Genomic DNA, 16,940 nt, shown 5'->3' with positions numbered 1-16,940 from the left:
AAAGTAGAGAGAGAAAAGGTTCTTATTCTTGTTCGTCGACAGTACTTATAAGTAATTTTCAGGCAGGAAAGGAGGAGAAGACATTTATTTGACGACGTTAGTTGGCGCTGCGTTGCCAGTCCACGTTTCCAGACGGCGGTGGTTGCAGGTAACGGCGTCAATGTTTCACATATCGTCAGCACGCGTCTCTTTTGGAAGGCTATCATCATTATTATTTTAAGTTCCAAGTACAAATTTTAATGCCTATTTTCTAAAATTGGCTGCTGAGACAATATTTGTGCTGTTGAATTGTACGTTACTGTATTGGAAGTGGTACATTATGGACCTCCCTTGACTTCTTTTTGCACTATGGTGACTGGTTTCTTCTGGGGTACGCGGAGTGCGCACTACGCATTCTATGCTTTTCCACGCCACACGTAAGTATCATGAAATTATTTTGGGTAAATTCGAATAAAGTGCTATTTTACAATTCTACCTATTATTCATATCACATAAATAATATAATACTTCTAAATAAATTAAATTAAACAGCGATAAAATAGTTAATTCGCGTGTACAATTGTCTCAAATTTTCAAAATCAAGTACCCCTATCATTATTGAAAGTTTGGGAAATTTGAAGTTTTGCTTTGACACGATGGAATTAGAAAATAAATGCAGTTGTTGCTCAAGTATCGAGATTCGTACGTATGATAAAACTTAAATTTATGATATCATATTTATTTACGACACGTTAATTTTAATCTTGATTTGGATTGAATATTCAAAATAATTGAAAATAACCTATTCATGTCGTGAACGTTGTTTCACAATTTGTCCTATAATGAGTAAGGAAAATTGTTATGAATAAAGCAATAAGTCGTGATTCTAACACCAAGATACATGGTTTCTTCTACTGGAAATAGAAATAGAGGGTGGTATGTTCATTGTTTCTCAGAAGCAAAAGCGGAGCATGTGTTGCTATGCAAGTAAGTCTTTTTTTTTAGAAATAATGATAAATAGATGGAACAAATGAACGGCATATTGCACTCTCAATTTGGCGAAGAAAACCAAGGAAAGCGCTTCCATGGTCCCAATTCCCAGAACAAGAGGTTTTTAGGGATTTGGGCCCCATTATGGCCCATCTAGTGGGATGTCTGAGCCCAATAAGTTGAAGCAGCACTTTGGGGAAAAAAACTAACTGAGATGGGATTAGACGACACCCCCAAATTTCGTTTTGTGTTAAAGGAGAATCGTTTTAAATATTTGTTGATGTAAGAGGACAGAAAGGAAAGAATGCTGTTATGTGTCAGAGAAGCACTGATATCTCCTTTTGCTGAGTAGGATAATTCTTTTTTTTAATTATTATTAAAAAAAGAATTCTCTTATGATTTAAAAAATTATATATATTATTTTTATATTTAATAAAAAAAATTATTATAAATACAATAAATCAGTAATAAGTCAATTAAGAGAAAACATAATTTTGTGTTAATTTTTTTGTTAATATCAACAAATTCAATGAATTTTCACTAAGAAATGAATTTATTTGACTAAAAAATGAATTTATTTGTTAAACAAAAACAAGTATCAAGAGCACTAAATATAATTTTTTTAAATTAAAAGAATTTATGCGTAATTATACCAAACTCACGAAGGACAATTAATTATCCCTATAAAAAAGAAAAATGAGTGAAGTCTTTTTTTTTGCCTTTTCCCTTAATCCTAAGCAAATGCTATGCAGGAATTGGTCATAATATTGGAATAGTTGAGTCTGACATAACACTGTACAAAAGCTCATTTATATTTTACGATATTGCAATACTTCAGACACTCTTTAATATATTAATAATATGTTACTGTAATTTATGAAATGTTATCTTATATATTTACGGTAAGATACACTTTGCTCTCCTAAATTATTCGTCATATAATATTTATTCTCTAAACTAATAAATGTAATACTTACCCCCTTGGTTGGACAAAAATGTCCCTTATGCCTTGAACAATTTTATTATCTTTAATATATTTTAGTATTTTGTACATTAAATTATAATCAAATTATTTGTTAGTTAAATTTTTTATTAAGTAAAAAATTTACATTAAAAATCGAGTATAAAATAATATATATATATAGTAGATACATAATAAATATAATATAACCAACAACTCATATATGCTTCTCAAAAGAAATTGACAAATATATATATGCTTAACCAAAAGTTAAATATTTTTAGAAAAAAATGAATAAATACATTTTATCATATTTTTTAAAGAAAATATATTAAAGAAAACGGATACTTAAATATTCATTTTTATCTAAAAAAATAAATAAATAATAGCTTAATTTTATCACAAAATTAATAAAATCTTTCATAATTTTTTTTGTATATTTATTGTACTCATTTATTAGTTAATTTTGAGTTTGTAAAAAGAATAAAATTCGAACTATTTAACTCACTAATTATATTTTATTTTATTATAAATAAAAGATACTTTTTCCAATGAAAATATTTTTAATTAAACTTAAAATGCAAAATTACTAAAAATAAATAAATTTTTTGAACTAAATATATATATAATATAATATAAGAACAATATTGTCTAAAAAATTAATTGTGGGGAGTAAGTGCTACATTTGTTAGTTTAGAAAGGTAATTATTAAATGACGAAAAGTTCAATGGGACAAAATGTATTTAAGCCTACATTTTAATCCGTGTAAACTTTATAATGTCATAGGTGTTTTTCTTATCTTATCTTCCACACAAATCTCTATCAACTGATTTCCTACACAAGATTTACATCACATAACTTTGCTAAATGGAAATTGAAACTTAACTTCCCCAAAATATAACATTAGCAGAATACATATTCATATATAGTTACTACAAACGTACCGGCCGCGGCTCATATCTTACATATAAAACATACTCTATTATACAAAGACTAACCATATTGATTCCTATTCATGCATAGACATATACTACGGAAAAATGATTACAACATTTTTCCTCACATACATTATTCTTATTCATATATATAAATATATATATAACACTATGTATACGGTACTCCTCAAGCTGACGATCCATATGTAATAGCTATGACGACTTCAGTTGGGAATAAGTTTGAAAGGAGGCTTGACGAGTGCAGGCGCAGGATCATATCTTCCATAATCGTTTGTTTTCACTTTAAGCAGTCTTTCATGAATCTCACTCACTTCGTCGTGGGGTAATGGATCCCATGATCCTATTTCCTGCCCAGAAATTCAGACATATATGTGTTTTGCTGCACTTGATTAACAACAAAGAACATATACATATACCCATAATATTTATTAATCAATCTCAAATTAATTTGCATGCATATATACATATTAGATCAGATATAGCGTGCAAATACTTGTATTTTCCTCTGATGTAATCAAATTATTGTGCCTAAATAAGTTGCATATTATGTGAGTAACAGACATGCAAGCAGGGAAAAGAGAAAAAGGAAAAAGAAAAGAAACACGCATCATGATCAACAGATCAAAATTAATTCATTACAGTTTGGTTTTAAATTTTGTTCGAATAAAAACAATAATATGATAAGTATGATTAAAGTTTTTTGCATCTATTAATCCCAAAACAACTTTTAATTATATTATAAGAGGAGATTATAGTTAAAGATGTTGAACCACAACAAAGAGTTTATTCCTAGGAAGATGCATGTAACGGTCAGTCATCAGTTTCAACTTGTGTGGAAAATAGAGGCCAAGCACGAAAGGTTGTCAAAGTTGTACATTGTAAAGCAAAATTTCTCCTGTTACCAATTTAACATCAGGTAGAGAGAGATATATATACATACCTCGCTCTCAGTAATACTCACTCTGTTCGACTCCACGGATTTAGGCACTCGGCCTGCATGAAAATTTTCAGCAAAGAAAATGTAAGAAACACATCTTTAGATAAAGCCATTTTCATGCATATTACATCCTAAATACATGGATTTTAACACCTCAAAAAAAGACTAGCCGTAACGTCAATGACAAACTCATTAGACTCCCTTAGCTTAGGAAGCCATGCATGGTATATTACTGCATTTTAGTAGCATTTAATATATATTCGAGCAAATAAAGACTAATGGAAACAAAAGGGCTTCATCTATATATATATATATATTTCACAATCGAGGAATTGATCGATCACCAAAATCTACCTGCAAAAGAAGTCGAGAAAAGAGCAGCAGAAACGAGGAGGAAAAGAAGGCCGATCTTCTTGATGAGAAGAATCAAGTCCATGTGGTTCTTCTTGATAAAACTTTACGTTTTCACAAAGGCAGAAGAGGGTTCTTAGCTTTTTGGCTGTTCACTATGAAAGCAAATAAACACAAAGAGAGAGATAGTGCAGTGCAGTCCTTTGTATATTGTTGCAGAGATCATAAACAAAGCATTCGGGATAAACTGGAAAACCATATTCTAATATAAAGAAGCGCATTTTCAAGCTTTATTAGTTTAAGAATTCAAAAACATAAAGTTGAGGGACAGCATTTTATCGTTGTTGGGGCACTAAGTCTATGCAGTTAGTGGATAAAAATGCATTAACTAATGCAAAACACTGAGTGCACACAAATGGAACGGAGCCCTAAATCTTCATCATCAAATCATATCATCTACACTGCCCCTCATAGTAAGTAAATGAAAATGAGGCATTAACTATAGCAACATTGAAAAATGGAATTAATATTCAAATTTGTATAAAAGTAAGATGGGCTACCTAATTCACCAGTAATGTTTTTGTCCAAGTTAAATATAAATGGAAAAAAGCTGAGATTAAAGTCAATAGATGAACATATATGCTAATAATGAAGGGTTTCATCACCATAGATACATGTGCATGAGAATATTTAACATTAGATAAATTTTACATTTTAATGCAAATTGGTTTAGCTTAAGTTTATTACATAACTGTGGTGAATATTGCGCCAAGAAAAGATCATTTAATATGGGTTTCATGAGTATACATGCACTCTAAGGAAAGAGTTGTCTGCTTCACTAAGTTTTTTATATCATACAAAAGCTGAAAAAAGAATAATAATAGTCACAATATGAGATTATATAAGAAGAAGAAGAACAGAGGGCCATAAGTGTCATTTGGTGTGGTTTGTAGACAAATTAGGTTGGGCTAAAAATAGCTTTTGTGGAGGTGTAGTGCTTTCAATCATCCAAAACGACAAAGACAATGCACCAAACACCACTCAAAAGGAGGATGGTGGGGAGTAAAGATCAGAAGCACTATCACCCTTTTAATTAATTAATTTTTCCTTTACTTTTCTTTTTCGAAAAGTGGTGTTAGGACAGCTCCCCGTTATCCAAGTAAACCATATTTCTAAAGAAGACCTAGTAAACCCATTATCTCCATTCAACTTCGACAATTATTGGTTCATGAGTTGACATCTTTCAAAACACGCTTTTTTCTTTTTTCCTTGCATGAAAATAGTTGTGAGCTGTCGGGATATTAGTATAGCAGAAGCATATCAACAGGGTTCTGTTTCCATGCAATTCCTCCCACTATACTTCTCGAGAATGAATCTTAATTTAATCTAGACAAATAGCTTTACTTTACTTTTTCTAATGAATTGATTGAATAAATTATGGCACCTAATATCATTTAACCACAAATTAAATAAAATTATTCACAGGGATGATTGCTAAGTAATTTAATCTCACTGAAGATCTCCTCTTTAATCTTTTCAATTTAGTGAAGCATCGAAACACAAGAAATAAGTCCTTGTAATTATATTAAAATTATTTACTAATTGCATATGTTAATAAAAAAATGAATGAAACTGTTATAAAATGAGATAAACATCCGTTTTATGGAGTCTCAAACCCAGTACCTCGTAATTCTAGATTCTTCAAATTTGTTGTTTTAGTGGCCGCACGGCTTTCCTGAATGTGTAAATTGACTTGAATGTGTTTGGAGTCATCACTTGGAGGAGACATGTAATTTAGTGGAACTACAATTAGCAATTCACTTGGAACAGAGCATCAATGTCCACCGTAAATTAAGCATCATTACTAATTAAGAGATTTATGACTCCTCGACCTGCTTGTCGATGCCATTCATGTGAGTCTACTACTCACATGGACTATCAGCCATTGAATCATACACGACGAAATCATAATTTGTTGATCCAAGAGCTCACACAGTTAATGTAGGGTACGAATACCTACATAGATGGTATCGAATTTTCTCCAGCTTAGAACTCGACAGGCATTCTCAACATTAAGCCATCAACAGTAATCATATGTCAAATTGAGTGAGATGAAGTTAAACTGAGATCCTGCCCAGGAAAAAATATATATTCTAATATGCTGGAATTTTGTCTTTTTCACGGTCTACAGGAGCTAGGAAATATGTGAAGCATTATAAGGTGATATAAAGAACCCTTAGAGCCTATTAGCCACATAAAACAAGAAATAAACTGATCCTGAGTTCCAATATCAGCATTAAGCAACCTCAGTTTTAAGAAGAGCACCAACAATGCAGTTAATGCTTCAGGGGATAGGCTGTTTATATCAAGGATAAATGACAATAACAACATAATTTCAACAAATATTCACCTTAACCTGAGCAGCCAAATATATTCTCTTTGCTCTGGAGGACAGTTTCCTACAGCAGGAAGAAAGAGAACATTTTAAGGTCAGATTTATGATAAATATAAACAAAACAAGAGCGACCAGTAAGCTTACTTGGAAAATAGCACCGAGTTTTTTCAATCCATGGGCCCGTAGCCTGAGAGTGTCCTTGGAAGCACTGGAATCTTTGAGAACCTGATGGTCAGAAAATACAAGATGTTGACAAAAATTCAAAATGCGGAAGTATGCGTTACAAATAGATTGAGGCCGATTGTCAAGAATCTTATGGATCTTGGAAAAAAAAGATCAGGCAGAATCTTTGGTGGAAAATGAACATGGCATTATATCATGGAAGGAAATCAATGAGCCACTGTATCAATGAGGATGAGCCAAGACTATTGCTAAACTTACCGCTTGACATACATGAGATACAGTCATTTCAATATCTGCTACATTCATTAGCCAGAAAGAGTGAAAAATTGCGTCTTTTAGTTCTTCAACCATTTTCATCGTGTTCTCATCCTTAATCTCTTCTACACTAAACCTCCTCCATTCCTCTCGTAGTTGAATATAGATAATAGCAGCTGATATGATAACAGAAACAAGGTTACGATTCATCTAAAAGGTTAAATGAATGGACAGAATGTAAAACCGAAGCTTGTGCAGGTATTGGGACCTTGAGCAGCTGCAGACTGCGTACTTCTTTTGTGTGTTTTATCCCGAAACCATTCTGCTAGAAATGGAACCCTCAAGTAGCGCTTCCCCTTTCCAATTTCTTTTGCAGCTTGCCTTGTGTAGATGTATCCAATAGTATGCAACATGGCCTTACCGAAAGCTGGAAAATAACGTTAAATGAGTGTATACTTCCCTTTGCAACTTTGTTCCACTTTTATTTTTGTGCCAATTTATGTCCCCGAAATGAAAGTCATATGAATTCTTTGAATTTTTACTTCTATGATTGCTAATGTCCAGGTGCATAATTTCAAGAATTATACTGGTATTAGTTATAATTTAATTTTACATAGACTGGCAACTCCAGCAGGCAGCGGCCAGAAAGTTCAGTTTTCCAAAAGTAATAAATTGGGGCTCCTTGGGTATACAGATATTACCCTGCTAAAAGAGGATTCTCAGGGAATTATTTCATCATTATCTTTCCAAGAAGAAAATATTTTCAGGAATTAACAACATATTCAAAAAAGAATGCAGCAAGAGCGCATACCAGCTTGAGAAAGACGTTTTGCTTCTAATTTTGCAGATTCTACAAAATCATCTTTTTGACCTGTAACGTATTGTTCAAGACGATTTTTCAGCACTTTTTGAAGTTTCTCTTCCCTTTCTTCTTGCAATGCCTTCACGTAAAGAGACGAAAAGGCTAAGTGGAGCACTGCATACAAAATCATTTCAGAAATTTACAGAAAGTATCAAGTAAACCTTCATTAACTTCTCAAGCTTCGGTTTTTGAACTTCAAGGGGTAAGTCGGGATCAAATTCAGAGGGTGGTGAAGAAAGCAATGAAAGCTGTCCGACATAATTCTCAAAAATTTCATTTCCAAACATCATTCCGAACAGAACTGTAGGATCAACCATAGTATCCCTAAAATCAGAAAGAATAAGATCAGTCATATTTTTCCTGTTTTGCCTTGGTGTCAGTTAGAATGATGTGAAAGGAAAAGCTGCAGTAAGTTTTTTGTAGTGCAACAACAATCAATGTCCTAGCGGTCAGTAATTTGTATAGTTTATGTTATTTAAGTTGCTAGGTGTGACCTGAATATTGGAATTACTAGGAAAATAGTTGTACAGAGGTTTCCGCCCTTCAAGTTTAGATACACTGCACAATTTTGATCCCATCTTTCCTGGTTTTATGAGTTTTGGCTAAGTTTTTTGGGCATCATTCAATTAAATAGATTAAAAAAGGAATGAGAATTTCAAATGAACTGCATCAGTCCTGTCCCAACTCAATTCGCACCAACCTCAACATATTAGCCGGCCAAGTTGGGGTTCTCTTAAGTTGGAATCTTACAAGGAATCCCAAAAGATAACTAACAGGCGTGTTTTTGGCATTGAAGGAATATATGTAAAAACTTGCAGACTTGACCTAGCTTCCACAATATATTTACATATGCCCATGTCCGTGTTATTTTACTTACTTCATTACTTCCTCTTTCCCATACTTGTCATATACTTCACGATTTTCAGGGTCACTTAATACCTGATAAGCCTCTCCTAGTACCTGCATACAGGAATCTCAACAAAAAGGATTAGTGATTTTAGAAAACAAATATGGGATGGAGAAAGGCAATCTGTACATGTCCTACTCAAGAGTTCCAAAACAAAAGGAAAGGTAATGCAAATTATAAACTTGATCTCCCGAGTCTTAGACATCAGCAATATCAACTCATTTGCAAATTTAATTTTCATTTGAGAAATTCAGAACATTACAACATAAAGTGTTTACTATTTGTTTTTTTTTTTTCTTTCTTTTTGTAATAGAAAAGAAACAATGAAAGTTGGTTACAGGGTTTCGAGAGGTGAGCCAGGGCAGGGCACTATTCCTAAGGGAGGTGAGAGTTTTTAGATCCTTTAAACAGCAAACAAGCATATGAGAAAATGTTTTCTCGTGTCTCAAACTGAATACTCATAACTCAGTGGCCTATCAGAAAGCTCACCATTAGCATCTGAGTTTCATGTAAAGCTTGCATTTGTAACAAGCTCACAGTTAGCAGCTTATACCAGTTGTTTTGGAACTACCAATTTTTAGTTCAATGTCCTGCTATGTGAATCACTTCATCTAATAATCAGGATGCCATGACCAGTAAAATCCAATATAAAATAGCAATCCATACAATGCTCAGAGAAGTAGACATGTAGCTTACCTGGAAATCTTGAGCAGCAGCCTCTGGATCTCCATGGTTTTTATCAGGGTGTACAAGTTTTGCCTAGGAACAAAAGCACGAAACAACACTAACAATTCTCAAACATTTCAACATTGTTATAAAGGATTTCTCTGTCAATCTCAAGTTAGTAAAATACCAACACTATATCGAAAAGGAAGGCATCAAGCCAAAATACTGAATACAATACATTTTAACAAGCAAAAGTGAAACTCATTAGGATTGCAAAACGTAAGATAATCTAATAAATGTCAAGTTGACATTAAAACAAGAAAGAGATCCTTCTGGCAATTCCAAGGTGGGAAACCAAGAAGCCAGAAGTGTGCAGAGATTCAATTATAGTGGGCACACATGTTTGGTGTGTCGGTATGAGAGCCAAACTCACACCACTTGGAATGCCCAGATTGATTTTCACGTATTTACCCAAAATTCAAGACTTGGTATTGGGTTTCACGGAAAACATAAATGACTACAACAATGAAGGATGGATCGGGCACATATTCATATCGTTATGGTCCATTAACATGATGAACTACATTTGCTAATCTAAGCTTACACTCTACATTCCAAGATGTTCACGAACACAAACACATAAATTGAATGAAATAGTGGCAGGTCCTACTCACAATACAATTATACAAACAGAAAGTACGCGATTGGACTGGCAACCAAGCGCTTTGTATTAATTCAATGTGCTCTATGGCGTTCCACAGGCATATCATTGGGAATAAAAATGACACTGATTATATCATTTTCAAAACCTTACCTTATGGTAGTAAGCTTTGTTGATCTCTGCACGAGTGGCATCCACTTCAACTCCTAATATTTTGTAATAAGTTTTGTCCTCGGCCATGTCCATGTGTTACACTCAACTAAGGAAAAAATTTGGAAAAAATAAGGATACAAAACTAAAACACATCATTGTTTATCCAGACATTCCGGAATGCAGGAAACAAGAAAAACTTCTTATTCAAATCAGATTTGGCCTAATCGAACCAATCACACAACAAAGACATACACCTACCGTGTGATTGGTAAGAGTGCCAATCGCGTAACAAATGTGTTATGCTTTTGTGTTGGTTCAGGTCCAATCAGACCGGTCTAGATTAGCATTTCCTAAACACAAGATAAAAAATTCCAACATGCTATACGATTAAACACACACATGCAGGATTATATTTTTTAAGACCCCAGCAAAAGCAAATATATGTCCTCGGCCGAATTCCTTCTCGTTAACAAACAGATGAAAAAGACATCAAAACCACAGACTATGAAAAACATTGGATAAAATAATCACTCAACTTTCACATAAACTCATGCAGGCTCGCAATTTTCCAATACAGTCATAACAACGATGGGAAGGAATATGCAGATCATAAGAAACGCGGAGAGAGAGAGAGGGAGAGAAACTCACGAAATCGATCCCAGGCTGAGGAAAATTGATAGTTTTCCTTGCCCAGAATCCGATTCCTTGAAATTTGTCGTTGGTAAAAAAAAATCCTTTTTTGCGATATCTTCAGTTGGTAGTGCAGTTTTTATACCTGGCCGTTGAAATGATGCAAATAGACTCATCCGCGGAAAAGGAGCCACTATAAAAAAGTATGGGCCAAATGGAAATACTTGGCCCAACTAGAACAAGTTAATGGGCTAACCTTAAAATGACCATAACTGAACCTTGGCAGATGTGGGCCTCATTTTTAAGCACCAATTAAAATTTGTTTAATTAGAAGTAAGAATGTAAATGAATGGAGTTGAGGCGATTCAGAATCAGACTTCGTTATGATTAAAGTCAAAATATTGTGATTATTGAGCTTCATCTGTATATAATAAAACCAACATGTATGTGCATATTTATACGGCCTCCCTCTTATTCTATTTTGTTACGTAAGCCATCATTCAAATAAAAAATAGCTTCAAAAAAATTAATTGTAGGTACTCTTATGAAGTTTTCGTACTTATACGTATGCTTTTTTTAGTTTGAAATTTTACGTTTAATATTTTTTAAATTTGTTTATATTTACGAAAAATCACCGGAGTTACTGTTGTTCACAAAAAAATAATAATAATTTATATTTATCCTGATTGATTTATTATTGATTTAATAGTCAATCGGATATAAATATATATTTTTATAAAATTTTATTGTTAATATCAACAAATTTGATTAATTTTGACCAACGAATAAATTTATTTGTTAGACGTATACAAATACTATGATACTAGATATAATTTTACAAACCACGTAAGTGTAAGGACAAGTATGCCAAATATAAGGGTAATGCAGTGTAATTATAAAAAAAATCTCAAATTTGGATAAGTTTGTGATTGTCTATTTTTTTTAATCAACAGATTTATCATATTTTATTTGATTAATTTTCCTTTATGCCATTCAAATTATGTAAATGCATGATAGTTTATCTTCGCACAGGCTACCATTTGGCTGTGCAGTAGAAGTGTTTGATGAAATCATTGAAAGAAGAAATGGTGGAGAGTTGGAGGTTGCGACTGATTCGCGGGCTCAAGTGTTGGGCCGAAAATACGTAGTAATATTTTGCGGAAGAAGCGGGAAGCAAGTTGCGAGTGTTTGATGGCTTACAAAGTGAGAGAAAAAGGCTATCAACTCGTGTGATACGAAATTAGTAGCATTTTTTGTGGCCCTAAAATTTCCAGAATAATCCTCTTGTTAATACGGTATTGTTGAGGGCGACAGAAGATTCGTTATGAGAAAAAAGAAGAAAAAGGATAAGGATGTTTATTTGCTGTATTGTTTAATATGAACCATGTGATGTCAAGCTGTGTGAGAGAGTCATGGTGGCGCTGCTTTGTGTAATTGGATGCTGGCTGAGTTTGAGAGATTTGTCGTTTGTAACACTGTGCTGGTGAAGTAAGAACAATTCCATGATTCAGCATTATTGCATGCGTAAAGGGATCATTGATCTTGGAAGAATATGTGGCGTCTCTGCTGCATCTCAGCACTTAAGCCAAGATGGTCTCCGAAAGTTGAGAGTTTGCCCTCACCAATCTTGCCAAACATTCTACAGACAGGTCATAAACACCAAGAAACATAAGGTCTCATAGGCTACTAGTTTGCATGGTGTTATTCTCACTATCAGAAAACGATAGCTCTGCGTCAATCCACAGTTAACAAGAAAAATTGTATAAGCAAGTCCTCTTGATGACTGTTTACATTAATTTGCATCAGCATGGAGGATGGAATCTACCTATTGTAGGACTAGTTCAATTTCTGATCAAAGATACAAAACTAAGATTTCTTTCTATTAAGCAGCAGCATAAGGAAAAAGTTTCAGGGCTCTTAAATCAATCAGTGAATAGCATTGCTGAAGATGCACGTTTTAATTAAGCTCCTTTTGCATATTGGAGATTTTTTTGAAGCATCAACATGTCATGTAAACCAGTGGCCTACTCAAGGAGCCGTTCTATGTTGGATACAGCTCAGGTTGTGCTGGGAACAAGGCTCTACAAGTAAATAGTGCAAGTTAGATGCAATAAAGGTGAGGACTCCCCTCTACAATCTTTTACGTTCTGCTATTTCAAGTGAGTGAACTTTCAATAAAATGGTTGCCAAGTTTAGCATCACTACTAGTCCTTCCATTTGATGATATTATGGTCCTACATCTCTGATCTATGTTTTTATCTTATCTCAAACTAGTGATAGGAAAAATTGTGGCTAAGAAAGAAAAGAACCTGATTCTCCCGTTATGTGCGTTTTGAAAAAGAGTTTCTGTTAATATTTCCTTAATTTTTCTGTTTCCATATAAAGAAGTTAGCCAGATGTTTAAATCTTAGCTTTTCCGCATAATGGTGCTCCGAAAGCTGAAATCTACTTCTCAAAAAATGGGAGTGTAACAGATGTCCTTCAGCATTAAAATGCAAAAAGCAAATTGGATATCTGTATTTGGACAATAACTTGAAACTAGTGGGTCAACTTTCTGCAGATTACTCTCGGTCTATTTAGCTTAGGCTTTTGGCTTATTCATTGTTGTAGAAAATGGTACTGTTTCATGCTTCTCTCTTCCTAACTGGAAAGAAAGCAGGTGAATTTGTGAAAAAATTGGTTAAGAGGAAAATGTCACTTTTCATTGCTGGACCGAGTATCAATGTAGCGTTCCTGTTCTGTTATACACACAAATGAATATCAGTATGGCCACATAACATCCATCTGCGGTTGAAGGGGACATCCTAGTTGTTGAATCTAAAGTTAGGGGTTTTGTGTCAAGATTACAATCTTCTACCTCTCTTCCCATTATAATGAGCATATGACAAAAACTCAATAGCAATTAGGAGACAGATAAAAGCAGAGTAGATAGATTAAAAGAATATTATGATCAATGTTAGGTATAAAAGAAGTACCACTATGTCCATTTAGTTGGGCCAGCAACTTCGCTTTCTCTCTTTTTGTATGTATATTTTTTGTTCTTTAAATGATTTATAATGTTGTTTTGAGGAGCAATAGTGGTTCACTGCAACTTTTGACCCCCACAGTCACCCCTCACAAAGAAAAAAAAAAAGGACAAACAAGTAAATAGATCAAACACCCCCAAAATTGTTTGTTCTTTCATGTGGTGAGATTTTTGTTCAACTTAATATTTTTTATCACCGAAGGAGCCATCTCTTATTGCCTTCATGTGAATCATTGAAGAGCATGGCTGGCCACATGCTATCATAATCTCATTAAGAATGTCTATGCTTCGCTTAACTTTTCCTATATAATAAACCTTAGAAAGGAAAGGCATCATAAGGCATTTCAACATCTCTGTTCCCTCTAAATATAAAGAATGTAGTTTTAGAATATAACATATCCAGCTGTCTGTATTTAATTGGTTTGAAATGCTAAAAGTCAAAGGTGAGAACAGAATAAACCCAAAAGGTTTCATAATGCAAGTGCTTGTGGCTAATGAAAGTATGTTTTTGGTCTTATAATTACAATTAGAATTTTCTGACATTATTAATGCAGATACTCGTGTACAAGGACTTTTAGAGATGATAATGGCATTTGCTTAATTTGTGCTATGCCATTGAATTGTTCCATGAGATTTGGATTTATTTCTTCAGAATAATTAATCAACTCCACCAGTTGGCTTACCATCTGTCAACTGATGCCGAAAAAGAAATGACAATGCAATATTTAAAGGCTTGATTTTGTCAAAGGCAAGAAAGAAATTCTAAAGTTATGATAGGGGGTTCTTTTGTAACGAAGAGCTCATTGGCTTGCCTTCAATTCATAAGAACCATGATAATGGGAAAAGATGTTTATCACCTTTTTCTGTATTTTAATCGTTTAATTTCTTTCGTGAACTATTTAATATTATCATAACCAAGACAAAGATGAGAGGTGCATACGTCTGTGGCTGGTTTCCTCAATTCATTCTCGTTATATTTTTAGATGCTGAATAAATATATATATGTATATATAGTTGAAAGTTTAGTTATCAAGTGGAGTAAATAAGAAATTCTTGAGCTTGTAGAGAATATAATATGTCAAACTTATGAATCCGAATAACATTTAAAACAGTCTCCGGTCTATAACTAATCGAACAGATCATAACCATCGATTATACTGAACTAGAATACATATATTTTTTTTCCTGATTAAGTGTGTAGCAAATGACCTTCCCTTCCTTTCCTTTATTTACATGCCTGAAAGTTACATTCACTTTTTACCCTTTAAGAAATCAAGCTTTTGCCCAATTGTGATTATGGGTCTTTGACATGGGAGCCACTCTCATCTTTTCTGTTGCCACCCTTCTTGCAGTTCCACTCCTGCACTCGAATGTTGTTTATTTTTGTCCTAGCACTGATCGTGATGCTATTGTGACTTTGCTTGGGGAAATCCAATAGTGGAAATAGGTTACCAGCAGCATTATTCGTTAATTGACTTTCTTCTTTGCCTCTCTTTCTTGTCTTCTTCTCCAACCCTCCTCATGAGTACACGCTGCACAGGGTTATGTTTGTTTATGAATAATGACAAGGGTGACTTAAGAGTTAAGATTCTTTTCTAAGCTAATGTTCCAAAATGACTATGAAAATCACTGTGTGATGTGCTTGATTGAGAAATTAGTACAGCTTTGATAATTGCTGCATTCATTAAGTGTCTTGTTACTTTAATGACTTCAACAGGTCTAGCCATGCATCTAGGTAAAAGTAAGCAACAGTGTGTTTCCATGCATCATTTGTGAAGCATGGATGATTGATCAGGTTTTGAATTTTTGATAACGAGATATCCTGCAGACACAGTTGAGTTCTTTAAACATGATCAAGATTGCAATAAAGCTTATTCTAGTCTGTACAAAATTTATTCGGGTTTAGAAGTACATATCCTCCCCCCACCCCCCACCCCAACAAACAAATTCTTCGGAGAACACTTCTAACAAGGGCATTTTAGTAAGTTTACATGGAAGAATGCTTTGGTTGGTATATGTGATAATTGACTGCCTTACATAGTACTCAAGGCAAAGGTTGGGGAAAGTGAGTAACACATGGGATTGTAGAACTTTGATTTGCAGCACTAGTTTGTGACCATAACATGACAGCCTTTGTCTTTTTATAAATATTTGTTTTTCTTTGCCTAACCAAAAAAAAAAAAAATGCAGTACGAACACACAAGTGGGATGATTTTCTCATTTATTTTATTTTATTTTTCACTAAGCATCTTTGGGGCATTTTGATTTGCTTTGTTTTCTTTTACTTGAAACAGTGGTGCAGCAGATATTGGAATCTAAAGAAACACATATCCTGTTTTCCCCTAAGACACCAAGTTGCAGCCCCATTTTCTCTGTCCTCTTGGCTCTTTTTCCACATGAAAAAAAGTGGTAAAAAATTAAAGTGTGCAGTTACCTTTCATTCATGTACCACAACTGCTTAGTGCTTGTCAATTTTGACATCTGATGGATACTATGTTTTTGCATCAACTCATATCTCCTCTGATCTTGGTCGAAATAAATCTCCATCCACTGAGGTTTGGTACGTCGGATATCTCAATTTAGATTACTTGTTGCGATCTAAATCTGAAATCGGGAGATCATTAGGCTTTCCCCACCAGCGCAATTACAATCCTTCTAATGCATTAATCAATTCAAATTCATACATATTAATGAGATCAAAGAGTGCAGATTTCAGAAACAATTCATACTTATCTATACCAAGTGAAATAACTGTGCAGGCTACTTATAGTAGGGGCATGTGTGTATAGAACCATGTCGTGGAATCCAGTCCGTCCAAGCTAGCTGAGTCTGTGGCTATAATTTCAAGTTAAATAAGTTGAATATTCGAATAAAAGTGCTTGAATCCCTGTAGTAGGAATATTTTATAGTTCTTCAGGGGTATACTTGTCTTTTTGATCAATCTATGCATCATCTTTTCCAGTACTGTAGTTTTGCTGGGAGTTTAATTTACTAGGGGAAATTATTAGTAGCACTAGTATGCTTAATTT

General features: G+C 33.8%; 2 protein-coding genes and 1 long non-coding RNA gene across 6 annotated transcripts; 1 reads left to right on the top strand and 2 right to left on the bottom strand.

Moving 5' to 3' along the window:
* Positions 1 to 2: 2 nt before the first annotated feature.
* On the top strand, positions 3 to 949 carry LOC148787370 (uncharacterized). The gene is made up of 3 exons (XR_016067007.1): positions 3 to 148; positions 311 to 416; positions 904 to 949. It is a non-coding gene; the product is annotated as an uncharacterized LOC148787370 (long non-coding RNA).
* A 1,855-nt stretch (positions 950 to 2,804) lies between these two features.
* On the bottom strand, positions 2,805 to 4,408 carry LOC105169668 (aspartate carbamoyltransferase). The gene is made up of 3 exons (XM_011090139.3): positions 4,178 to 4,408; positions 3,827 to 3,879; positions 2,805 to 3,233 (listed from the first exon to the last, which is right to left on the bottom strand). Exons 1-3 carry the CDS (start codon positions 4,257 to 4,259, stop codon positions 3,090 to 3,092), a joined length of 279 nt encoding a protein of 92 aa, XP_011088441.1. The 5' UTR covers positions 4,260 to 4,408; the 3' UTR covers positions 2,805 to 3,089.
* LOC105169669 (DNAJ heat shock N-terminal domain-containing protein) lies at positions 3,196 to 11,045 on the bottom strand. 4 transcript variants are annotated; one of them, XR_016066866.1, is made up of 12 exons: positions 10,905 to 11,045; positions 10,257 to 10,362; positions 9,473 to 9,535; positions 8,747 to 8,829; positions 8,031 to 8,193; positions 7,819 to 7,948; positions 7,276 to 7,434; positions 7,011 to 7,183; positions 6,714 to 6,794; positions 6,585 to 6,633; positions 3,827 to 3,879; positions 3,196 to 3,233 (listed from the first exon to the last, which is right to left on the bottom strand). XR_016066866.1 is itself a non-coding variant. In XM_011090140.3 (11 exons), the coding sequence occupies exons 2-10, from the start codon at positions 10,347 to 10,349 to the stop codon at positions 6,586 to 6,588; spliced, it is 993 nt and encodes a 330-aa protein (XP_011088442.1). In that variant the 5' UTR covers positions 10,350 to 10,362; positions 10,905 to 11,045; the 3' UTR covers positions 4,574 to 5,949; position 6,585. The 4 variants fall into 4 exon arrangements, 1 of the variants encoding a protein (XP_011088442.1); XR_016066868.1 differs by lacking the exon at positions 10,905 to 11,045 and adding an exon at positions 10,793 to 10,811; XR_016066867.1 differs by lacking the exon at positions 10,905 to 11,045 and adding an exon at positions 10,515 to 10,776.
* Between the last annotated feature and the right edge of the window lie 5,895 nt (positions 11,046 to 16,940).

The sequence above is a fragment of the Sesamum indicum genome, linkage group LG8 (assembly GCF_026168435.1).
Source record: "Sesamum indicum cultivar Baizhima isolate 11 linkage group LG8, ASM2616843v1, whole genome shotgun sequence".
In the NCBI taxonomy this organism is placed as follows: Eukaryota; Viridiplantae; Streptophyta; class Magnoliopsida; order Lamiales; family Pedaliaceae; genus Sesamum; species Sesamum indicum.
The sequence above is the reverse complement of the archived record's forward strand: the minus strand, read 5'-3'. Positions and strand labels throughout refer to the sequence as shown.